General features: G+C 59.0%; 1 protein-coding gene and 1 long non-coding RNA gene across 5 annotated transcripts in view; one reads left to right on the forward strand and one right to left on the reverse strand.

Annotated features, from left to right (window-relative positions):
- The window catches only part of CEP104 (centrosomal protein 104), a 35,068-nt gene extending 16,534 nt beyond the window's left edge, over positions 1 to 18,534 (forward strand). For 2 of the 4 annotated variants that reach the window (XM_032302776.1, XM_032302775.1), the window contains 11 exons: positions 186 to 359; positions 1,764 to 1,940; positions 5,642 to 5,848; positions 6,252 to 6,359; positions 10,118 to 10,154; positions 10,547 to 10,613; positions 11,019 to 11,127; positions 12,668 to 12,806; positions 12,989 to 13,056; positions 15,068 to 15,158; positions 16,049 to 18,534. In XM_032302776.1, the coding sequence (XP_032158667.1) occupies positions 186 to 359; positions 1,764 to 1,940; positions 5,642 to 5,848; positions 6,252 to 6,359; positions 10,118 to 10,154; positions 10,547 to 10,613; positions 11,019 to 11,127; positions 12,668 to 12,806; positions 12,989 to 13,056; positions 15,068 to 15,158; positions 16,049 to 16,164 (1,293 nt within the window). In that variant the 3' untranslated portion in view covers positions 16,165 to 18,534. The other 2 variants (XM_032302777.1, XM_032302778.1) reach the window with 2 other exon arrangements.
- A 96-nt stretch (positions 18,535 to 18,630) lies between these two features.
- Positions 18,631 to 21,831, reverse strand: LOC116567621. The gene is made up of 3 exons (XR_004276278.1): positions 21,200 to 21,831; positions 20,527 to 20,638; positions 18,631 to 19,712 (listed from the first exon to the last, which is right to left on the reverse strand). It is a non-coding gene; the product is annotated as an uncharacterized LOC116567621 (long non-coding RNA).
- Between the last annotated feature and the right edge of the window lie 1,998 nt (positions 21,832 to 23,829).

Genomic DNA, 23,829 nt, shown 5'->3' on the forward strand with positions numbered 1-23,829 from the left:
CGAGATGAGAGCACGCCCCTTCCGGACGCGGCACCGCGTTCCGCAGGTGGTTTCCAGCTCGCTGTCTGCAGCCTCTGGGGCGGTGCGGATGGTCCAGCGTGACGCTTGTGTTTGTCACCGGGGTCAGTGTTTTCCTTGCTGGAGCGCAGTCCGGGAACTTCTCTGCTTTGACCGCTTTTTTCTAGGTTTTTCAGGCTTCTTTAAAATTGTTGAAAATGATGATTATGCAGTACATTCCTAAACACAAACTGAGTAAGCTTGAGACCGCTCACTGTGTGGAAAGAACCATCCCCGTCCTGCTCACCAGGACTGGAGACTCTTCTGCTCGCCTCCGAGTCGTCGCCTCGAATTTTATTCAGGTACGAACTTCGTCGTAAACTTCAAAACAGTCAGTAAGGGGCCCGTTAGGACGCTATTTGTGTGAATACCTTACCAGTTCCTGCTCTCCTGAGAGCGTTACCGATGCTCCTCGTGACCCCCCGTCCTGCTCGCCTGGTGCTCTGAGAGCCGGAGTCCGCCTCTGATGGGAGCCTGACGCGTCGGATGCCGCTCCGTTCTGGACGCGCTGGGAGCTTCCGGCAGAAGGACGTGGAAAACCAAATGGGAATAGAAAACTAGGGGTAAAGAGATAGTTGTGGGATGACTCCGTCTGAATAGTTTTGTTCGTTCAACAGGCGTGCCTCCTCCAGGCCAGGTGTTGTGTGGAAAGCGAGAGCGCTCTGGGGTTCGGACCCTGAGTGAGACCCGAGCGCCAGCTTCAGCAGGTCCCCGCGTTCCTCCCGATTCCATCGGCACTCTGTGGGGAAGGACTCCGCAGCTTTCCCGCTGTCTCGGAGGGTCACAGTTCCAGTGTGGAGAGCACTTCCCACTTCCTTTAACCTGAGCTCTGGGGGAGGATGGGGGAAGTGGGCCAGACTGACAGGGAGGTGACGCGGTGCCCCAGTCCTACGAGGGGCTCCCGCTCCGTGGGGCTCCGAGTCTGGGGGAGGTGGCGCCTCTCAACAGGCCCATTGAAAAGGAGGGTGTGTCATTCCTCCGTTTCCTCATGTATTTTTTAAGGGAGGAGGAGGAAGTGGAGACGAGGGGCGAGGCTGAGGGAGAGAATCCCAAGCAGGCTCCCCACTGAGCAGGGACCCAGTGCAGGGCTCAATCCCGTGACCCCGAGATCAGGACCTGAGCCGAAATCAAGAGTCGGGACTCAACCGACTGAGCCACCCGGGAGCTCCCAAGACTGATTTCTGGGTGTGTCGCGGCCCACGTGCTTGGGCCTCTCATCAGTGCGCCTCCTGCGTCCGGTGCCCGAAGGCTGAACACCTTACTCATGGGAAGACTTGCTCCTTCCGTGGGCCTCCCACACCCCTGTGAGCCCAGAGGGGTCTCACCACCCAGAGACGGTGCACCGCTACCCTCTAGGCCGACAGATCATAAATAGTGACACGGTATCATTTGATTTAGAACTTTAGAAACTAGAAAACCTTTTTCCTGAAGTTGGGAAATTGTGAGGAGTGAAATCTTTAGTTTTAGATCACATTTCTTGTAAAGGCGTCATTTGTCTGTGAGTGATCATGTTTTATTTTTTTATGATTTGGGGTTTTGTTTTTAATCATTATATCTTAAATAGAATACACGCGCATTAGAGATAAACTATTTTACCGCCACATTTTACTCCCTATTTGTTCCTTTGACGCTGACCTCAAGGACTGAACTGAGCTGCTTCTAGCATCTTCCAGTCCAGATTAACACAGTCATGTTGGTTTTCATAGGAAATGGCTTTGTTCAAGGAAGTCAAGGCTCTCCAAATTATCCCGTCGCACTTGGTGCAGCCGTTAAAAGCCAACACTTCGAACCATCTGGCCATGAGCCGGGTAGGCCTCCTGGCCCGGCTTCTGAAAGACCTGGGCACCGGCAGCTCGGGCTTCTCCATCGACAACGTGATGAAGGTGAGCGCTCCTCCGGTGCCCTGCGGCCGAGGCCTGGGCGCTGGCGACGGGCCTGGAGCGGGGGGGTGTCTGGTCCGTCCGTGTCTGTTGAGTGAGCGAACGCGTCAACGGCTACAGAGAAGTAGCCGCCGCTTCACCTAGCAGAGGAGGGCACCACAAGGCTTCCGGCTCCTCACTCTGCCGCGGGGCGGCACACACATGTGGACGCTGGTCCACGGTGGTGGACAGACTGCAGAGAACCCGTGTCCGTAAGAGAGAAGCACAGAGTCCCTGAGGACGCCCCATGGTGCAGCGAGACTAGCACGGACGTTCTGGGAGAGAGACCACCAGCACCAGCGCAAGGAGTCCCTCCCTAATTTCAGATGTGTGGGAAGGGAGTGCGGGGCGCGGCCTGCGCGTGGCCCGACGCCGAGCTGTGACACTCTCACGACAGCTCGTCCCCGGCAGCCCCCCCACGAGGGCTCCGCGCTCGCTCCCGTCCGTGAGGGAAGGGGTGGGTCTCCGTGGATCCCACGTGTGCAGCGACTCGGAAGCCTGGACTGGGTCCTCATGGAGTCACATGTGCCATCAGGAGAGGCAGGAGCAAGTCAGGCCACTTCCATCCCTGTGTTTTCTCTACCAAAGTGTGATTTAGACACTGAAGTAAAGATGCCTTCGGACAGTCCCTCCCCTGGCTTCTGGAGCTCCGTGCCCCGCTCACCCCACGTGTGGCCTCGTCTGGGTCCCTCTTCTGGTTTTCCTTTATCCTCCCGATCTCGTTAACTGTGGAGTGTCCAGGCCTCCTTTTGTCATTTCTGTGCACACACCCTCGCTCGGTGACCCACCCGTGGAAGACACAGTCTCTGCGCCTGCCGTCCCCGGACGCCTGACTCCTCCGGCAAGCCGTGTCGGCCCCTCGTCCCGACGGACGCCTGCCTCCCCCTGACCTGCTCCGTCTCAGCCGTCCCTGTTTCTGTGAACGGCAGCAGTGTTCTTCTCTTCGCTCAGCAAGTGCTGTGGGCTCTGCCTGCGGGTACACCCAGATGCTGCCCGGGCGCCCCCACTCCCCTGCTGGCCTCAGGTCCGGTCCCCGTCATCACTCGCCTGGCCGCCGCTGCCGGCTCCCCAGTGCACTTCTCCTCCTGACTCGCCCTGAGTCACGTGGACCACTCTCTGTCTTGCCTCCAAGTGCAGTTCCTTGTTCCCCAGCACAGAACACGAAGCCTGCCCCGCACCGGTCTGTTCCCATTACACAGCGCCCTGCTTCGAGATGCCGGCGTTGGCGTCCGTCCCAGTGCGCTGCAGCGGCTAACACACATCTCAGCGGGGTAGATGGGGGAGCGTCGGTCACACTTCTGGGCGGTCCCATGCAGCTTGCCAGGAGAGCGGTCCCTGTGCCCCACGCGGGCCTTCGGGCCCCCGTGTCTCCTTCCACTAGGACACCACCAGCTTCTCCCACGACTCAGAGGTCACCGAACAGACGAAGTGAGTCGGGGTGGTGAGGGAGTCTTTATGGGCCGGGCTGCTCCCACCTGCCCTTCCCCGGACGGGCACTTGGGCCCGGGACACGTGGCATAGCTGTGCCCGTGGAAGAAGGCAGCCGGCTGGTGAAGGCGCGGCTGTGTCTGGGTCCCCTGCACGTGGGAAGGACGGATCCAGCTGGAGGGAAGCGGAGAAAGAAGCAAATGGAAGTTGGAAGGAGGGTCGGGTCCGGCAGGAGCGGAGTCCCGGGGTCCGGCAGGAGCGGAGTCCCCGGGGTCCGGCAGGAGCGGAGTCCCCGGGGTGCGGCAGGAGCGGAGTCCCCGGGGTGCGGCAGGAGCGGAGTCCCCGGGGTGCGGCAGGAGCGGAGTCCCCGGGGTGCGGCAGGAGCGGAGTCCCGGGGTCCGGCAGGAGCGGAGTCCCCGGGGTCCGGCAGGAGCGGAGTCCCCGGGGTCCGGCAGGAGCGGAGTCCCCGGGGTCCGGCAGGAGCGGAGTCCCGGGGTGCGGCAGGAGCGGAGTCCCCGGGGTGCGGCAGGAGCGGAGTCCCCGGGGTGCGGCAGGAGCGGAGTCCCCGGGGTGCGGCAGGAGCGGAGTCCCCGGGGTCCGGCAGGAGCGGAGTCCCCGGGGTCCGGCAGGAGCGGCGTCCCCGGGGTCCGGCAGGAGCGGAGTCCCCGGGTCCGGCAGGAGCGGAGTCCCCGGGTCCGGCAGGAGCGGAGTCCCCGGGTCCGGCAGGAGCGGAGTCCCCGCGTGGCCGTCGGGATCGGGCTCTGGCGTAGCGGCAGGAGGGCTGGCGCATGCGGAGTGGGGAAAGTGCATCCTCTCCACGGACGAGGTCCGCTTGAAGCCTGACTGGACACTGGAGTTTGAGAGACAGGAGCGACATATGGAACTGCCCCTTGACGTCCGAGAAGCTGAACTGACCAGAAATGCCTCAGGTCGGGTCACTGTGCGCTGCCCAGGACGCCCGTGGCACCTGTTGGGGCAAGTGTGGCGCGGGGCCAGTCAGCATGCTTCTCGGGTCTGCGGGCCCGCTCCGTCTGGCCCGTGACTACACAGGAAGAAGGGATCCCGGAAGTGACTTAGTGACGGACACGTGGGGCAGGAGAGCCTGGAGGTGACAGATGGGAGAAGACAGTGGTGGGTCCAGAGCGGACCAGAGGCCCCAGTGGGGCTGAGGAGTTGTCCCACAGAGAAGTGGGACAGGCAGAGGGTGAGCTGCAGAGGGCGGGACTCCTGGAGGCCGGGACTCCTCGGTGCAGTGCCGCAGCGGGAGGCCGGGCCCGGGGTAGAACCAGGAGCCTGCAGCCGGCCGAGATGGTGGGCAGTGCGAGGCCAGTGCCCAGAGCCCCACGGGCAGAGGTCGACTTTCTGAGCATGTTAGGGACAGCGCAGGATGGGACAAAGGTGTCGCGGCGGGTCCTTGTGACACCGCACCGTAGAGCAGCCGAAGCGGAGCGTGGCCGACAAACGTCCGTGACAGGAACGTGGGGTAGGGAGAAGGGAGGTTTCAAAGAAGGACAAGCCGGTGTTCTGCTTAGAGTATCCGACAAAACCCCGCGTGTGCTCCCAGCATGCACGCGCACACGCACACTAGTGAGCGCGCGTCTGGGCCGGACCCCGAGGCTTCTGCTGCCGTGTTTCGTTTCTTAAAGATCCGAAGCAGACATGGCCAGATTACAACGTCGGTTAACGTGGGTGGTGGACACGTGAAGGTTCTTGTTCCTCTTCTCTGTGACTGGGAGATTTTATAATATATAATTTAATACGCGTCTACGCGAGGATGGGACCTGGAAAATGTTTGTCGGCTGTGAGCGAGCTGCGCATGTACAGCCGGCGTGAGCTCCGCGGCGCGTGTGAGGCAAACGGGGAAAAACTCGGTGTTGTTGGCTGTGAGCGCAGCTGTGTGTGTACAGCCGGCGTGAGCTCCGGTGTTGTCGGCTGTGAGCGCAGCTGCGCGTGTACAGCCGGCGTGAGCTCCGCGGCGCGTGTGAGGCAAACGGGGAAAAACTCGGTGTTGTTGGCTGTGAGCGCAGCTGCGCGTGTACAGCCGGCGTGAGCTCCGCGGCGTGTGTGAGGCAAACAGGGAAAAACTCGGTGTCGTGATAGCCAGAATTCGGTGGGTGGTGGTCTTTTTGTTCCTTTTCAAACTTGTGTAATGCGCCTCTATTTCTTTTATGCTGGGGAAAAATAAACTCTGTTGTCAGACTCCGTCACCACAAGAACCCCTCCCGACCCGTGTTCAGTTTTCAGTGAGCGCCCTGGAGCACAGAGTGTATGAGGTCCGGGAGGCCGCGGTTCGAGTCATTTTGGACATGTATAAGCAGCACCGGGCTCTTATTCTGGACTACCTCCCTCCAGACGACACCACCACGCGCAAGAATGTTCTCTATAAAACAATTTTTGAGGGATTTGCTAAAATCGATGGCAGACCTACAGATGCTGAAATTAGGGTAAGTCAACTTCTATGGAATTACGACTTAATCCTCTGTTGAAGCTGTTTGGTCACCCAGTAACCCGACAGATTGCTCAAGGAGCTTCAGGTGCAGGAGACCAGGGGAAGGTCGTCTCCCGAGCTCAGATCCTGGCTGCTGCACACCCTGCCTAGGAGACTCCGTCTCCCCGTCCCCGAACAGGAACAGTGATGGCCGGGTGGACGTGTGTGGTTTTGCCCGTTTATCGGGGAAGCCGGGCGAGGTGGTTTGAGCCCAGTTGTATCGTTGGTCTCAGTAACTGCCGTACCGTGTAAGAAACGTAATTCATGTGCCATAGCGCTCTCCCGATTGGTAAGGCTACCCTAAAGTGCTCTTCTAATGGCATTTTATTCTAATTCTACTATTCTAATGTCCATACCAGGCACAGAAGAAAGCAGCTACAGAAGAAGCTGAAAAACGAAAGAAAGACGAGATCAAAGCTCTGCAAGGGCAGTTGGCCGCACTCAAGGACGCCGAGGTCGACACCCAGGTCGGGAAGGCCACCGTCTCCCCTACCCACGCGCTCGCGGACGCCCCGACTGCTGTCCCACAGACACATACACGGCCTGCCTGCTTTCCTCTCACAGGGCAATGTAGATGAGACCCGTAGGCTATGTTGCTTTTTAAAAACGAGCTTCGGGTTGCATAAAAGGAACCGTCCGTCAGCTCGTTGGGATTCGGCACTGATTCCAGGGAGGGCGTGAGCTGCCGGCGATGGTTAGAGAGGAAACTCCGGGGCTAAAGGCAGGAGGTGCAGGACAGAGTTCTCTTCGTAGCGCCGAGCCTCCCTCAGAGGCAAAGGACCAAAAGAAGCTTGTAAGTGAAGATCCGATTTCCATGCACTGAAGAAGGCAGGTTTCAGGGATCTGTTCCCCCTCAGGAAGTCCCGGGTCCTCAGCCTCCGGGAGAGTCGTCCAGGGGGTCAGAGAGTGATTGCCCTGTTTCTAGGATTTCCACCAGTTTCAGGATGTTCACTTGGTCATTCAGGCCCTTAAGTCAAAAGAAAAGGGGAGGGGGTGGGAGGAGCCCATCAGGGAGCACGAGGTTTCAGGGGTGCAGGGAGAGAAGGTTCTGGAGTGTGCTGCATGGCCCGTCCCTGGTGACGGGACCGCCCTGTGCCCACACAGGCTGCTAGGAGGTCGGAGCTCGTGGTGAGGGTTCTTGCCACGGCTCAGAGAGAGAGCAGCGGAGTGCGTGCTGGCGTGCCGTGGCCCGGAGCCGTGGTGGCGATTCGGGAGGCGCTGGCCACTGGGAAGAAGAGGACAGAGAGGAGGGGCTGCGGGGGAGGGGCTCCTGGGGGTGGCGCCGCACACCATGCAGTCACCGTGGTTTTGGGGTTTTTTTTTAAGATTTTATTTATTTTGAGCAAGAGAAGTAGGGGAAAGGCAGGGGGAAAGGGAGAAGGCGGCTTCCCGCTGAGCAGGGAGCCCTACGCGGGGCTCATTCCCAGGACCCTGGAATCATGACCTGAGCCGAACACAGATGCTTAATGACTGACCACCCCCGGCCCAGGCGCCCTTCAAGCATGGTCCTTCAGGGCATCCATGTTTCTTCCGATTCTCACGGCCGCCTGCCAAAGCAGGTCCAACTTCTAATGTTATACAAACGAAGAAACAAATTTATTTATATTTTGAGAGAGGAAGAGAGAGCGTGAGTGGGGGAAGGGACAGAGAGGGAGAGAGAATCTCAAGCAGGCTCCACACCCAGCACAGGGCCCAACACAGGGCTTGATCTCACGACCCTGAGATCATGACCTGAGCCAAAATCAGGAGTCAGACGCTTAACCCACTGAGCCACCCAGGCGCCCCAGTGGGGAAGCAAATTTTTAAAACTGAAGTGACTTAAAGCACAGATCTCTCAGGGGTTAGCCAGGACAGCCAGGCTGTGCTGCTCACCGGCCCCTCCCCATCACAGCACTGAGTCACAGGGAGTCCCGCACCCAATGGTGCGGGTTCCACTGAGGCCACGTGCGCCCCACAGGAACCTGTGGACATGCTGCCGGGTAACCTCATCCTTCAGCCTTCCCGGCACCTTCATCACTTCTTCTCCATTTGTCACGTGTTTGCTGAGCACCTGCTCGGTGCCAGGCATGGTGCTGGGCTCCGGGAATAAGCCGGGAACAAAACCAAGTCCTGTCCCCTCCCCAGGGCCACGGCTCCAAGGGGCAGAGACAGTGAAAGAAAGTGCAGCACAGGGTAGAGCACACAGCGGGCGCGGACGTCAGCGCGCTGTCTTCAAACGGTCGCCGACCGTGCTGGGATGTCTTTCTCTGTTGTTTTTATCGCCGTAAAATATTCATAGCATGTTTTAACCCATGTTATCCAAACGTACACTCCGTGCCACTCAGTGCCCTCACGGGGTTAGCACCAGGCCCACCATCCAGCTCCAACACTTCCGTGAATGACAGAGAATTTTTAGACCATCTGATTGCTCCAGAGTTTCAGAAAAAAGGATCTAAAAGTTCCTGATAGGTTTCCTAAGCTCTTCGAAGCACCAAGAAGGTAAAACTTGAAACTAAAGTTAGGCTTTCAGCATTGTTTACTTTGTCTCCCTGCAAAACGCACAAACCCATCTCTCTTAAGAGGTTTTGCTGCCTAAAATCCAGTGCCCCTGAGTTTGCCTGCTGTGTCGGCACCGAAATCGTGTGAGCCAGGTGCCGGCCTCACGTAGTCTGCTGTCCCTCACCAGCTCTAGGGTCGTATTCTGCGCTGTGTCTTCTTCTCCGGGCCTGGCCGTGACCTAAGTCCGTTACTATGATGCGAAGCTTGATTCTCTGCAGATGCGGCAGACTGTAGCCATGTTTGTAGCCCGTCCCTCACATGCTAGTGTAGGGCCGCCCACTGTCCCTCTTCTCTGAAACCAAGAGTCCAAGAAGGCCTTCAACCTCTGCCCCAGACCAGGCCGGTTGGTCCCCAGGGTGCTGTGAGGCGCTCCCGACATGGTCAGTCTTTGTAGGGACGATAGCCGTGTGCAGAGAGCTGAGGAGGAGACATGCTAACGTGGCTCCCAGAGCTCTGGCCGGGGGAGGACTGTGGGCAGCCCAGGAGCTGCGGGGGGAAGGCCTGAGCCCTGCGCAGCTGGCCACCCGTAGTGACACTCAGCTGTTCGTGAGGGACCCCTCTGCCCACTCCACGCATTGGAGTTCCCCGGCGCGCTTAGCACCCCAGACACTGTCTGACCCAGGGAGGGGCCTGGCGGGAGGAGCAAGGCCCATCACACCGGTGGCTGCCTCGCGGCCCGGTGTCTGTCTCAGCATGGGGACGCTAGTATGCCACGTTACCCGCTGAGTCCCCAAGCGCGCTGGGGACTGTGTGTGCCAGAGCACAGAACAGACAAATCTCTGTTGTCGGGGACCCTCACCTCTTTCAGTGGCGTCCGATAGTGACGAGGACACACAAGGGAGTGTGTGAGAGCGGCCAGGGCCGACGAAGGGCTCCAGGAGGGGCTGCTGGCTGACACCTCGCCCTCAGGGGACTGGGGTGGGGCGAGACCGGGCCAGAGGAGGAGAGGGCGGAGCTTGGGTGCCAGGGTCCTTGGAGGGGCGGTTGGAGCCCGGTGGCTGGTGTCCAGAGACCACTGCAGACACGAGAGGAGGGGACAGGTGACTCAGGAAGCCGGCTGGGAGTCTCAAGCAGGAGTAAATTAGCCTGGCGAGGCTTTCACGGGCCCACCGGCCCTTGCATGGCAGGGCTCCCGGAAGCAGGGCCCCCAAGCTGGTGAGAGGAGGCCTGGCCTGAATGGGGAGAATGGGAGGCGTCCGTGGTCTCCCACAGTGTGCGCCGGGGGCTCCGGAGCCCGATCTGCAGCCAGGCAGGCTGGGGCAGCTGCTCAGCCTGGGCAGGAGAGGCTGGGTCCTGGGACCTTCAAGGAGAGAGGACTCGAACCCTTGGTCACCCCCACGGAGGGCTGTGAGCCTGAGAACCGGGAAGAGCATACCTAGCGTGAGAGCCAGGAACGGGGAGGCAGCTAGGGAGATGGGGCTCGTGGGGCGCCCCAGGCATCCGGGGACAAGGGTGATAGTCATGTGCTGCCCAGAGCCCAGGGCACTGAGGACGGTGAGCCGCTGGGAAGCAGCAGCAGGGCAGGAGCCCGTGGCGGGGCTTGTGAGGAGAAAGCACACGTTTGGGCGTTGACGGCGCGCAGAGCTGTTACTTGTTGGTGGAAAGCTGGAAAACAGAAGCACTTCCTCTCCTGGACAGACTCTCGCGTGCAGCCGTTTGTCCCTGACCTCTCTGTTTCTGTTCTCAGGGGAAAGGAGCCCCCCCGGTGGAGGCGGACAGTCAGGGTAGGTACCGGGCACGGGGCTCCCGGCAGCGGCCGCCTCTGTCCCCGAGCAGGTGCCGGGGATGGAAGATGAACACAACCCTTGTCGCCCAGTGTGCTTTTGGGGTTTTAAGATTCATTGGTTTGAGAGACAGCTCGCACCCAGGAGCCGGGGGCGGGGGGGGGGGGGGGGGCGGAGGGAGAGAGGCCGAGCACAGAGCCCGACACGGGGCTCGATCCCACAACCCCGAGACCATGACCCACGCCAACACCGAGAGTCGGACCCTCACCGATGGGGGCACCCAGACGCCCCTCGACTCGTAGCTCCTGAACGTGTTTCCCATCAGAGCGGCTACTACCCGTTTGGAGACATTGACAGGAAGTTACTTCAAATGCCGTCTTGTCTCGTTTCAGACACACCAGGAGGGAAAGCGGCCCCACCGCCGGCTGCGGAAGGCCCAGACAACCACTACTTGGAGAAGTGAGTAGCGTGTCTCTAGCGCGGCCCATGCGCAGGGAAGTGTTTCCCCGAGCGCGGCCGGCTTCTGTCAGCTGACGGGCTCTTCCCCGCCATCCGTCATCCCTAGGGAAGAGCGCCGGCCCTCCCGACCCACGGGCCCCCTTTGCCCCCAGAGACGTCAGCAGCCCGTTTGTCAGACACGAGCACTGTGACCGCAGATACTTTCCCCTTTGAGTCAGATGTCCTTGTCCTCCTAGGTCATGCTGGCAGGGCAGAAGCTGAGGGGACCTTGAGCTTATTTGTCCCCAACACCCGCTCCTCCTGCCGTGCGAGCAGGCTGTGCCCCCGCGGACCCGCGGCCAGGGCGGGCGTGCGCGTTCCTGGACGACTCCCGAGCCTGCGTCTGCGGCTTGTGTTCTCTTCCAGTCTGTGCATCTTCTGCGGGGAGAGGAGTGAGGCCTTCACGGAGGAGGGGCTGGACCTGCACTACTGGAAGCACTGTCTCATGCTGACGAGGTGCGGCTACTGCAAGCAGGTCAGTGCCGCGCGGCCCGAGCTCCGCGTCTCGGAAGCCAGCTCCCTGGCCCTCAAAGCCACCACCTCTCCCCGCAGAGTCACCACCGTCCCGATTCCTGACCCCACAAGTCGGTGTTGCTCGCTTCTTGAGTTGATACAAACAGAACCGTACAAACCGTAACCATCTTGTGTCCTGCTGGTCTTCCTGCTTTGTCGCAGGCTCTGTTTGACAGTCCAGGGCCCATCCCTCCGCCCTGCTGTTTTTGGAAATCGGGCCGTGTCCCGTTTGAGGCTTCCATGAATAGTGTTCGACTGGGCGCTCCAGTGTCCGTCTGCCGAGGCGCCTGTGAAAGCTCTGTTTGGGGTGCACCCTGGGGGTGGAGAGGCCAGGCGCACCCGCGGGGCTGCAGGGCTGATGCAGGCAGTGCTCGGAGGGGCCGCACGTCCACGCCCCGGCCAGGGCCACCTCCATGCTTCCTGCCGCTGGTGAGGTGCGGCACGTGGCTGTCTGTCTGCTGACTGTTCAGCTGTCCTGTTCTAGAAAATACCTTCTAGTCTCCCGGTGCTGAGGTTTTTTACACATTTTATTCATTTATGTTTACACGGGGGAGCGGGAGAGCAAGAACGAGGGGAGGGGGCGGAGGGAGAAGCCGACTCGCTGCTGAGCCCGACGCTGGGCTCTGTCCCGGGACCCCGGGCCGAGACAGATGCTTCACCCGCTGAGCCACCCGGACGCCCTCTGGCTCGTGTTTTCAGTTAGATAGCTCGCCGGCCTTGCTCTCCTGATCTGTGGTCACTGGTGATGTGTCCGCACCACAGTCCTTGCCAGATTCAGAGCCCACAGCCGGCCTCTCCCGCTTGGGGTCCGGCCTGCTCGTCGTCCTGATGTGTCCTTTGAGTTTAACCTTGTCTACCTTGGGGGTGCCTGGGTGGCTCAGTGGGTTAAGCCTGTGCCTTCGGCTCGGATCCTGCTCCCAGGGTCCCAGGATCGAGCTCCGCATCGGGCTCCCTGCTCGGCGGGAAGCCTGCGTCCCCTCCACCTGGCACTCCACTGCTTGTGCCTTCACGGTCTCTGACTCTCTCTCTGACAAATAAATAAAACCTTAAAAAGAGAAAGAAATATTCTCTTATCCCCCAAATTTGGATCTCTCCTGATGCAGCGGCCTTTCTTTCAATGACAGAGGAGAGCCGAGGAGAAGGAAATCCACCTCCGCCTCCTGCCGCTCCTCCTGGGGTCCTGCGCGCATCCGCACGTCCTCACTCACGTCAGGGAGTGGGGACTTTGAACGCAGAGGCCACACGGCTGAGCTGTCCTGCGCTTACCCCCGCGCCCTCTGGAGCTAACCGCCGCTCCTCCAGCGCACCCTTCGCCGTGGCCTCTAGTGCCGGCGCAGGAACCTGACGAGGGGACGCAGGGGCGGAGCAGGGCCCCGGGAACGATGGCGGCCGCCGTGCGGGCTGCTGGGGTGGCGTGTGTGAGCTGGGGGGGCACAGGCCGGCGGGGGCGGCCCGCTCCCGTGTTCCCAGACACGCGCTTCCTTCTGCGTTTCCGGACGCAGGTGGTGGAGATCTCCAGCCTGACGGAGCACTTGCTGACGGAGTGCGACAGGAAAGATGGGTTTGGAAAGTGTTACCGCTGCAGCGAGGCCGTGCTGAAGGAAGAGCTGCCCAGACACATAAAAACGAAGGAGTGTAACCGTGAGTGCAGGCTCGGGCGGCGCCCTCCGTCCGTGGTGCCCTCCGCCTCCGTGGTGCCGTCCGTGTCCGCGGTGCCCTGCCCAGGGGCCCTGCCGGGGATGGGGTGTCTGGTCAGGTGTCTCCTGCTGCTTGCACGGCTCTCACGGGAGGGACTAAATCTTGTCTCATTGACGCCATTGCAGCTGCCAAACCAGAGAAGCTGGCAAACCGGTGTCCGCTGTGCCATGAGAACTTCTCCCCGGGAGAGGAGGTAAGGGCCCGGCGCGGGGGTGGCCAGCCACACATGGGTTGCAGTGGCGAGCTTGTTGAGGCCGGGCCGTGATTAGGGCCCAGGGAGCGTTCAGGGAGCTCCCGGTCTGTTCCCACGCTGCTGGAACGGCTACTGTGCTTACCTGTCCGCTCAGGTGATTTCCTCCCTCAGCACTGTAGACCCACGGGGGCGGGAGACCCACGGGGGCGGGGGCCCTCGGCTCTGGGGTGGTGAGTGCGAGGGGCTTTGGCCTCTGTCCAGTCTCCACACTCTGGGTGCTGGGGTCCCAGATGGCGTCCCGGCCAGACCACAGCACACCAGTCCTTTGTCGTGACTGAGCCCAAGCCCGGTGCAGCCTGGAAACTGCAGGTCACAGTGAATGCGGGCTGTCCTCCTGTGCCCCCTTACCCGCCACGCGGACTCCCGCCTGGTGCACCGGGGCAGGGCCATCCGCCACCAGGTAGTGCGGCTTCGGAGGCCTGCCTCTGCTCGGCCACTTCGGCTCCGACACCCTTAACCTCTGCCACCGGCCGTCCACCACGGTGTCCTGCTGCTGGGCTCTCCCTATGCCAGCCCTCTGGGATGGGGCACCACGAGACAGCTCAGACCCAGCTGCGCTCGGCAGAAATCTCGCGCACCCCGCAGTCAGCCCTGTACCTGGTGTCCCTCCGTCTCAGAAAATGCCAGAGACGTAAGGAAGCACACAGCAGAGCACAGGCGCCCGCGGGCAGGCTTCGCGTCCCACCCCCCGCTTGAATGACGGGCGCACATTCCGTCTGCACCCACCGTGTGCCGCCTTCTCGCGCGCCCGGGGACACAGCCAGCAGCGCGTCCCTTCTCTGCACGCGGCAGCAGCAGGTGCGGACGCGCTCCCGCGGGGCTCACGCCTCCAGCCTCGGCGCAATGGCCAACGCCGCACACGGGCCCTTCCTCGTCCAGCTCTTTCCCCGCAGTGGGAGACGCTGCTGGCCCGCAGGGTTTCGCGTGGCCGGGTCTGCCGGTGGCCCCCCCTGCTGTCGTTCGATGGGCTCTCGTCCCCTCCGTTTGCTGTGAATTGGAGGTTGGCCGGGTCAGATGCACCTTCGAGTTTTAAAACTTAGTTTCTCCTGCGGTTTTCGTAGCTGGTGGTGCGTTCTTCCGTAGCTAGCGGGTTCTGAAAACAGTCCTGTGACGACTTGAAGTACTTGGCTCGTTCCAGGCTCTGTAGAGCAGGACATATGGGGGAACCGAGAGCGGCTGCTGTCCCTGCCCCTCCCACCTTACAGGGCCGGCTTCTTTCTGACGGCTTGGCCTGGTTAAAGGGTGCCTGAGTGGTCCGCACAGGCACATGTTCCCTCTCGCCGTTTATTTTAGAATCTCACGCCCTTGCGTCTGTGCTCCGCTGCCTCCCACGGCACTGACGCTGCCCTGGGACACCCGCCCCTCCTCTGGCTGCTATGTGCTGTGCCGGCTCTGAGTGTCGCGGCCCCTGGCCCCTCTTCCTGCCATGCCCTCCAGTCCCCGGGGAGCGGCAGCCTGGCTCCTGGCTCCCAGCTGTGAGGCAGTCGGCAGGTCTCTCCTTCCCCTCTGCCTCCTCAGCGTCCGGTCCTCCGTGCCGGCTGGCGTGTGGCCGCACCCTGTTCCTGGCTCACGGTTTCTGGGGTCAGGAGTTGTGGGCACAGCAGAACGTCTCTGTGGCTCAGGGTCTCACCAGGCTGCGTTCCCGTGTGGGGCCGGGCGGGGAGGGGACGGTCCAGACTCACCCGGTGGCCGGCAGAAGTCCTCTTTGTCACGCAGGGACCGAAGTCCCCGCTTTCTTGCTGGTGTCAACCGGGGCTGCGGTCTGCTCCTGGAGGCCCTCACAGCCCTGTGCCCCGTGGGCCTGCACAAGGGCGCGCACTCCTGTGACAGCGCTCCAGCTGCCGGGTCGGTCCGGGGTCGTGGCTGCCCCTGGTTTCGGCTCTGGCCAGAACTCGCCTCCCTTGTCCCTCGGTTGCCTGGTTGACACCGTGTGCCTCCTGCTTTGTTTCAGGCGTGGAAAGCTCACCTCATGGGCCCGGCCGGCTGCACGATGAACCTGCGTAAGACCCACGTGCTGCACAGGGTGCCCGCTCCGCCGCCGGGTAAGGCCCGCGCCCTCCTGCACGTCAGCACCCGCGTGGCAGCGTCCCTCTCCCCATGGCACTCAGTCCTTGTGTTCTGGCTCCGGCTCTTGCCGAGGAGGCTACTTGTGTGACCAGAACTGCCTTTTCCGCACCAATTCTTGCCGTGGGTCCTGCCCTTCCCGGAGGCTCCCCAAGGGCGTCCTCGAGGCGGCAGATGCCAGGCCCTGAGTGTCCTCGGGCTACAGAGCCCGGTTCTCGGCATCTTTGTCCGTCACCGACCAGAGTATTTAGAAACGCCAAATGAAATAGCGGATGCACAGATAATGCCCCGTTCCATGAATCGTAATATTCTCTCTTTTATGTCAGATTTAGAGTGCCTTTCAGGAAAATACATGTTTCATTAGAAAACTAGTCCTGGCCGAAGCACGGCTGGAGGCACAGGTTTACGTTAGGGAACCTTGGTGTGAAAGCAAGAGAGTCACTGACACGAGTGTGACGAGACGTGGGTCCTGGGCTGTGTCCGTGCCGGGTGCCGGTGACGGACGCCGCCTGGCAGCAGCCTCCTCCATAAAGGAGGAACTCGGCACTTGGAGGGGCCGGCCTGAGGGTCGTCAGCCTGGAAATGAAGCTCTTGTCACACAGCCACTCCTTTTCATTTCCGGCGCTGAGTTCCCGAAGCCCGAGCCGGCGAGCGGCCCCGCTGTCCTCCGTCCCTCCCTGGCGTCGGGCTCCTCCTCCCCTGAGCCCTTCTCCGTCCTCTTCTGCCGGCTCACGAGCCCGTCCTCCGCGGCCGGTGCGGCCACCTGCGGACCGAGGCGCCACTGTGGCGTCCCCGTGGCCTCGCACTCTGTTCACGTCTTGTCTCCCTCGTAACGCAGGGCCTGTGTTGTGTGTGTGTGTGTGTCCAGCAGGTAAAGGCCCAGCCGTGGCCAAGGCAGGGACCGCGGGATCAAAGGTCGGAAGCAAGATCCCTACCCCGAAGGGACTGGGCAAAAGCTCCGGGAGGACCTACACGAAGCGGTGACTTGGCGGTGACACGACACGCGTCCTGCCTCCTTTGTCCCCACAAGGAGCGGAGCAAGTTTCCTGACTGAACCATTTCTCCTAAAATCCACCCTTGGATATGGTGACCGTCCCCCACCCCCGCTGACCCTCGGCTCTCGGCCGTGCTGGTCCTGACTTGTTGCACCGGCCGTGGGGCCGACGGAGAACCTACGTCCCAGGGTCAGGTCTGGACCCGCCGCGGCTTCGAGCCGCCAGGCGTCTGCCCCCCCAGCCCAGCACGCACAGGAGAGCGCCCGTCTGTTCGGGGGGTGCCGACGAGATGCCCGCGCGGGCAGGCCCTCTTCCCAAGTGCTTGCAGTGATTCCCATAAAGACTTCCCCAGAAACCGCGGGCCTGTTCATCTCTCTCACACGTGGCCAAATTCCCGCCGGGCCGTGGCCCCCCAGCAGCGGTGACCATGAGTGTCCCCGGGTGCCTTACCCCAGCGGGGCGCACTCTGCCTGCCCCTGCCCGGTGCGCCTCCTCACCGTGTCTGCAGAGCCCGTGCTCCCCGCTGTCACAGGTCACTGGGCATGGGCCCCCTGTGCCCCTCGCCCAGCCAGAGGCCCATGAGGAGTGCGCGGTCCACAGCTGTCACCACCCTCCCGCGGCAGCGCCCCCCCCGCGGTAGCCCCCCAGCAGCCGTCCCCCCGCGGCAGTCCCCCCACCCGCAGCAGTCACCCCCACGGCAGTCCCCTGGAGGAGCTGAGGTGGGCACTGTGAGGCTCCAAGGCAGGGCCGCGCCGGGGGTGCTCACATCCGTTACCTGCGTGCCGCCCTCAGCAGAACTACAAGGTGACTGTCACGGGTCCTGTGCTCGCCTGCCCACAGTGTCGGCCGGAGCGCCCTGCTCTTGAACCCCAGAGGCAGACATGGCACCGCTCTTGACTCCGGCGTGGGGCATCTGCTTCTTCACGCATGTCACCAGTCGGCCCCGCGGACCCAGCGTGTCTGCCTCGGGCCTGCCCCTCGCTCGTCTGCGTTGGAATTGGGGCTCCACGTTCATTTGCTCGGCTCGTCCCATGATACGTACGCACCAGACGTCATTTCAAACGAAGACACCAGACCTCGAAGTCCAGCCGCCTCCCAGCTCCCCACCTGCCGTTGGGCAGGGGAGCGGTTCCACGTGCTTCCCGTGCAGGTGGCCAGGCTGACGGGCCGGTGTGGGTCTGCAGGGAGGGCCCTGTGTCTCCCCGCAGCCGAATCTCCTGGGGGCCCGAGGCGGCTGGCCCTTCCTGTCCCACCGTGCAGCCGGGACGTGCTCCCCCCTCCTCCTGAGCGCCCGGCGGCCTTTCCAACTGAGACCCGGGGTGACAGATGAAGAGTGGGCTGGGTGATTAGTGTGTAAATAAATATTGAGTTTCCGGCCACGTGAAACCACAAAGTGTGTCTTAGAAAACCCTTAACAGCTGTCGGGGCAGTGCACTCCCTGAGTCCGTCCGAGACCGTGAATTTGCACGACTCACTCTCCGTCCCGGGAAGGCTAATACCTTCTCGTACGCAGCAAGAGTGAGACCGAGAGAATTACCAAAACCAGTGACCCAACCTAGCCACGAAAGCGCCCGGGGAGAGAGGACGCAGACCTCCAGTGGGCAGCGCAGAGCCTGGATGCCGGCAGATGGCACTCGGGCCTTTCTGGCCCCGGGGACAGCGGCTGGACCTGCGGCCCGTCGTCCTCCACGCGCGGACCAGCCGCTTCCGTCACGCGAGCTAGTGAAGGAACCATTCCTTCCTCTCCGACCAACACTTCCAAATACAGGTGTCTTATTTCTATATATTGTAACTTGAAAAAGCATTTGTAAAGATATTTAATTTTAGTGATTGGCAAGCAAAATCAGGTGCATTTAAGACCAGTTAGCGCTGCCAGTTACAGAAGACTCGAGCGGTGGGATTGAAATGAACCCGGGCAGGGACTCGTGGCTGCTGAAAGCCTTGCAGAGCTACGGACTAGTAAGGAACCACAAGTAAAAAACAGAAAATTTGGAAGGAACTGTAAGATCCCTTGGCCATTTATAAATAAATCTGTAAATTTGGGACAGGAATTAATAATTGACTTTTCACTCCTGAATATGTTGTGCATATTTAACTATTTATTTCTATTATTTTCATATTTCAGGATATTTTATCAAGCTAATTTAAAAGAAATGTGTCTATAAATTTGGCACCAGAATACACATGTAAATACTGTTAATGAGAATTTGCAACTTTTTAATGTTTTAACATAGTTTTCTATTTGTCTTTATTTCAGGTACCAGAGTTATAATATCTAACTAATATATTTTTGTTGTTATTTTAGGGCCTAGGGGTCCCCTCACCCTGAGCATATGAACATAATAAAAAGGTCACTCAGTGTTCTGTCACTTTTATTTCAAGTTTACCATTAAAAGGCAAACGGAGTGTCTTCCACTCTGGCGCGAAGGCCAGGGGCGCGGCTGGGGGAGCCGTGGGAGGGGCAGGGAGTCCGCTGCGGGGACGGGGCAGAGCTGGCCCCACGCTGCAGGGGATGCGTGGCCACGAGCTCCCTGCTGAACAAGGTGAAAGACAGTCAGCTCCCTGGGACTTGGAGGACGTGGTCGCCCAGCTGTGCCTGCGGGTGGAGTCGGAGTGTCCCTCTGACCGTCTCGCTGTGCCCGCCGTGCGGCCGCACGCCTGCGCCCCTTGTCCAGAGGGACTTAGCGGCCAGCACGGAGATCTTGCTTTCAAATGAGCAAAAAGGCAGTATTTTCTCTGTTCATTTGTGGAGTGACTTAAAGCTTTTATCAATCTGGGGAATCATAAAATTGCCTCCGTTTTGAAGTTACAATGTGCAGGTTTTCCCTTCCACGAATACTGTTCACGTAAAGCCGACGGCACTGTGTTTCCTCCTGGTTTGGGGACCAGGGCCCTGCGTGACGGAAGGGCCAGGCGTGTGAGTCGCAGGGTGGGCGTGGAAGAGCGCACGTTCCCGAGAAGCGCTCCACTCACCCCTGCAGGGGTGTCGGAGAAGAAGGAGCCCCTCCCTCCGTGAGCTGCTGGAATTGGGTGTGCTTTTGTGCCGTTGCATGTTTGCTCTTAAAAACCAGGTCGGTTCTCCCGAAAGCCGAGCTTGTGGTACCCTGCAGCCTTCCTGGCTCTCGCCGCTCCGGAGGGCTTCCACGCCCCCTCCCCAGCCGCTGGGCCGTGAGCTGAGCCCCCTGCATCTGGGATGTAGTTGGAGTGACCTTCAAACTGCTCCTGCAGGGTCAGGGCGTCCCCCTTGGGGTCTTCCGGAATCCTTGCAAGGACCAGTGAGGTTATCGTCAGTGGCAGGCGGGGACACCGGCCCCCTGGAAGTCAGTGGCCCCAGATGAGAACTCTGGATCCTGATAGACCCAGGAGGCCTGTGGACAACAGCTCGTAGCCCCTGCCTCGGTTTCCCCTTAAGGAGTGGAGCCAAGGAGAAGGTGCTGATGAGGCCCAGCCTGGCCAGTGGGTCTGCAAGTTCGGGGAGGGAGCTGGCCCCTAAGCTGAGGGGTGCCCCCAAGCCCTTGATCCCGCATTAGCCGGTGCCTGCAGGGGGTAGGAAGAGGAGAGACTGAGGCGGGGACCACCACCAGCCAGAAGGCCTCAGAACTCCACCCAGCTTCCCAGGCCCCAGGCCCACCCACCTGAGCCCGCAAGTGCTGGGATTGCAGGGGAGGGGCAGGGAGAGTGGGGAGGGCGGAGGTCAGATGCCCCATGGAGTGAATTTCCCTGTGCACAGAAGCAGCTCGCCCCCAAGCAACAAGCAACGCTCTTGTCTGGCTCGGGTCCTGCAGGTTGCAGACTCCCCAGGAGAGGTGCCCTGGCTCCTCTCAGTGTCTTGGAGGGAGTCCAGAGAGGGAGGGGTGGTGTCCTGCCTGAAGGTGGGGTCATCACGGGAACCAGTGCCAGGGGCCTGGATAAAGACCTTTCTCTCCCCTTGGAGTAGGCCCGTTTCCCAAATTCCGTGATCCTAGACTGGGGTAGGGGTTCCCCAGCAGTTGGGGGAGGCTGAGGGCGAGCCCGAAGGGGTCCAAGCCTCATTCTGGGCGGGGCCAGGCCAGGAGCAGGGCCAGGAACAGAAAAAAATCACAACCTGGGGTGCCTGGGTGGCTCAGTGGGTTAAGCCGCTGCCTTCGGCTCAGGTCATGATCTCAGGGTCCTGGGATCGAGTCCCGCATCGGGCTCTCTGCTCAGCAGGGAGCCTGCTTCCCCCTCTCTCTCTCTGTCTGCCTCTCCATCTACTTGTGATTTCTCTCTGTCAAATAAATAAATAAAATCTTAAAAAAAAAAATCACAATCTGTCTTCTTCCTACTGGAAGTTTTAGAAGTTTGCTTTTTCACACTGCCCGCGGCCACCGACCTGGAGCTGTCCTGTATTTTCTGTTCCTGAATGAGGTGGAGATTTGTGAAACCAGACGCAAACACAACAGCTAGACGATCGAGCATTTGACTCTGTTACAATCATGACGTCTCTATAGAAACAGAAAACCAGGAGAACACATTTATTCACAACATGCAACCCAGAAAGAGCTGGTGCCCAAAAGACACAGAATCTCTACACATCCTTAGGAAAGGCCAAGGGGCCTCCGGCCTGGCTTTGGGAGTGCAAATAGGGAACCAGTTCCAGAACACAGCACGCAGGGCTCTGTTGGCACGGCGACAAGCTATCATGAGTGCCGGGACTCAGGGCCCCCAGGACTAAGACCAGGGCTCAGCCAGGTACAGGGGTCCCAGGGGAATCCAGTCCTCACAATCCCAGCTTCCAGTGGCCCCCACTTTCCCGAGCTCAGGGCCTCTCCCTCCCTGCTCAAGGACAGCCCCGCGCCCCACACGGCCGTTCCTCAGGTCCTTGGTCTCCGCCCTCCTCTTCTACTGGTGAGGATCCTGTGAGCTCACCGGGTCCACTAGACGATCTCCCCATCGCAACGTCCCTCTGAGACTCCGAGTTCCCTGTGCCCTAAAACCTACCACATTCACAGGTTCTGGGATTAGGATGTGGACCTCTCTGGGGGCCGTCATTCCGCCCAACACACCTGTAAGGACGCCATCTGTCTAACATCTATGTTGCTTTTCTTTTTTAATATTTTGGCTCCTAATAATATTTTTTTTTGAGCTGTGGACAGAACCTGTTATTAGTTTCTTATTTACAGGCCATATCAGTGCTCCTGGTAGTATCATTAAAAGACCATTTTACCTACCTTAGAAAATGCCAGTCTTTTCAACTGTAGTCATTTCCTGCCTGTGGCTGCTACAGTACGCATTTCACTCAGCATTGTTTGCCTACCAGGTTGTCCTCTGCTTTTTGCCACAGTTCCAAGCTGCCTGATGAATTCCCCTTCATAAGAAGAAAGCCTATTCAGAGAACTAAGTTCAAATGGTCAAGATTCAGTTGTTTTATCAAATGCACCAGTGTTGAGAGATTTGCCAGCTATCTAAAGCCAAAATCCGATGGTTATCACCCAAATACTATTAATTTACCAATTACTACATGCTATTATCAAATCACCACAGTAATCTTTAAAGAGGTTTTTTCATCCTGTTCATTACTTCCAATTATCATTCAATATTCCGCTTTTGGAATGACACTTAGAAAAACCTCCAGGGGCGCCTGGGTGGCTCAGTGGGTTAAAGCCTCTGCCTTCCGCTCAGGTCATGATCCCAGGGTCCTGGGATCGAGCCCCGCATCGGGCTCTCTGCTTGGCAGGGAGCCTGCTTCCCCCTCTCTCTGCCTGCCTCTCTGCCTACTTGTGACCTCTGTCTGTCAAATAAATAAATAAAATCTTAAAATAAAATAAAATAAAATAAAAACTTCCAAAACACCTTCAAACTAAAAACAAAGCTTACCCTACAGTCCAGTAAATTATCTAATTGAGTATCTGCCCATCACATCTCTTCAAACTGGGCTTAATCTCCAGTGCATAATGTTCCCTCTTCACCCAAACTTGCTCTTTGAAGATGAAAATTCCTATTTTAAGTGGATTTCTAGTTCTTAAGTGACTGTAGAAAACTTCTAGACTTTCTTCTAAAATCTAGAGAAAAATGAACTCTACCATTAAGAATGTTACTGAATGCTTCGTGTTTTAGGTACTTTAAACTACTTCACAATATTTATAAATGGGACATTAAGCATTCCAGTAAGTGGAAAGTTAAAATGTGACAATGTAGCAACAAGTTTACTCCCTAGTGATAGAAAGTAAGTTTTATATGCAACACACTATCTTTCGTATTATAGAATTTCTTAAAGATTTTATTTATTTATTTGACAGAGACACGGCGAGAGCAGGGAACACAAGCAGGGGGAGTGGGAGAGGGAGAAGCACTGAGCCCCCCAGGTGCCGTACATTGGTTTTCCAAAAGGCCCTCAGCACCTGGAAGATATGCGGAGAAAGTTTAACAAAGACGAGTGATGGCAATACCAGGAAAAAAAGAACAATACTAGCATTATCAGTATTTATGTCACATAAAAACAGTATTTGCACTAAAAATGGTTCACAATTCATATGATACAAATACCAAGGCAACTAACAGCCCATGCATTTAGAGTAACATATAAACAAATCACAAAACATGGAATGAACCGTAAATTCATAAACGTAAAGACTGAGTGCAATTAATCATTCAATAGATAAAATAAGTTGATAAAACTTACAAAAATATTTTTTAAATACACTAAATATGCAAGTGGGAAAATGTGGTTAGTGATACCCATTCTCAAATGAAACCGTATTTTTTTTTCAGTACATGTATGTGGAGTTCTCAGAAAGTGTACTGTAAGCCCCAAGGGACGAGTGTGGAGCCGCTGAAAACGTCAGCAGGGTTCCCGGTCCCGGGCTGTTGAGCACAATGGCCTCGAAGCAACCGGACCCCATGATCCCCAGGGGCAGAGGTGAGGAGCCCTGAACACCTATAACCCTTGGGTCCCCTTCCTGCACCTGACGGTGACCAGCACGAACGCCCTGCTCCTCCCTTATCCCGTGACGGACGCCCCGCGTGCCTACACAAGCACACTTCATGGCTTCAGGACACGTGCCCTCTCTCTGTACTCCTCTGCCATGCCCGGAGGCATCTGTCCTTGCTTTATGATAAAAATCAAAAGCGACGTGCAGAATCCAGCCCCCGTCTCTCCCGGAGGCAGCCTGGCGCCACGCTCAGATCCTTGACTGAGAACTTAATTTCAGTGCATGACGATCTAGGGGCTGCCGAAATGAAGACAACTTCCTCCTTTTTTAGTTATTTTTTTAAGAGAGCGGGAGACTGTGGGAGCAGGGAGGGGCAGAGGGAGAGAGAACCCCAAGTGGACTCCACACCTGGTGGGCGTGAGATCATGATGACTGCAGCCGAAAGAAGAGTCAGAAACTTAACCATCAGGCTAAGCCTCCCAGGCGCCCCTGGACTGCTCAAGGTCGGACCTGCGTTAGGGGGTCCATCACAGCTCAGGGTCGGACCCGGGTTAGGGGGTCCAGCACTGCTCGGGGTCGGACCCGGGTTAGGGGGTCCGTCACTGCTCGGGGTCGGACCCGGGTTAGGGCGTCCGTCACTGCTCGGGGTCGGACCCGGGTTAGGGGGTCCGTCACTGCTCGGGGTCGGACCCGGGTTAGGGGGTCCGTCACTGCTCGGGGTCGGACCCGGGTTAGGGGGTCCGTCACTGCTCGGGGTCGGACCC

The sequence above is a fragment of the Mustela erminea genome, chromosome 10, assembly GCF_009829155.1.
Source record: "Mustela erminea isolate mMusErm1 chromosome 10, mMusErm1.Pri, whole genome shotgun sequence".
Taxonomy (NCBI): Eukaryota; Metazoa; Chordata; class Mammalia; order Carnivora; family Mustelidae; genus Mustela; species Mustela erminea.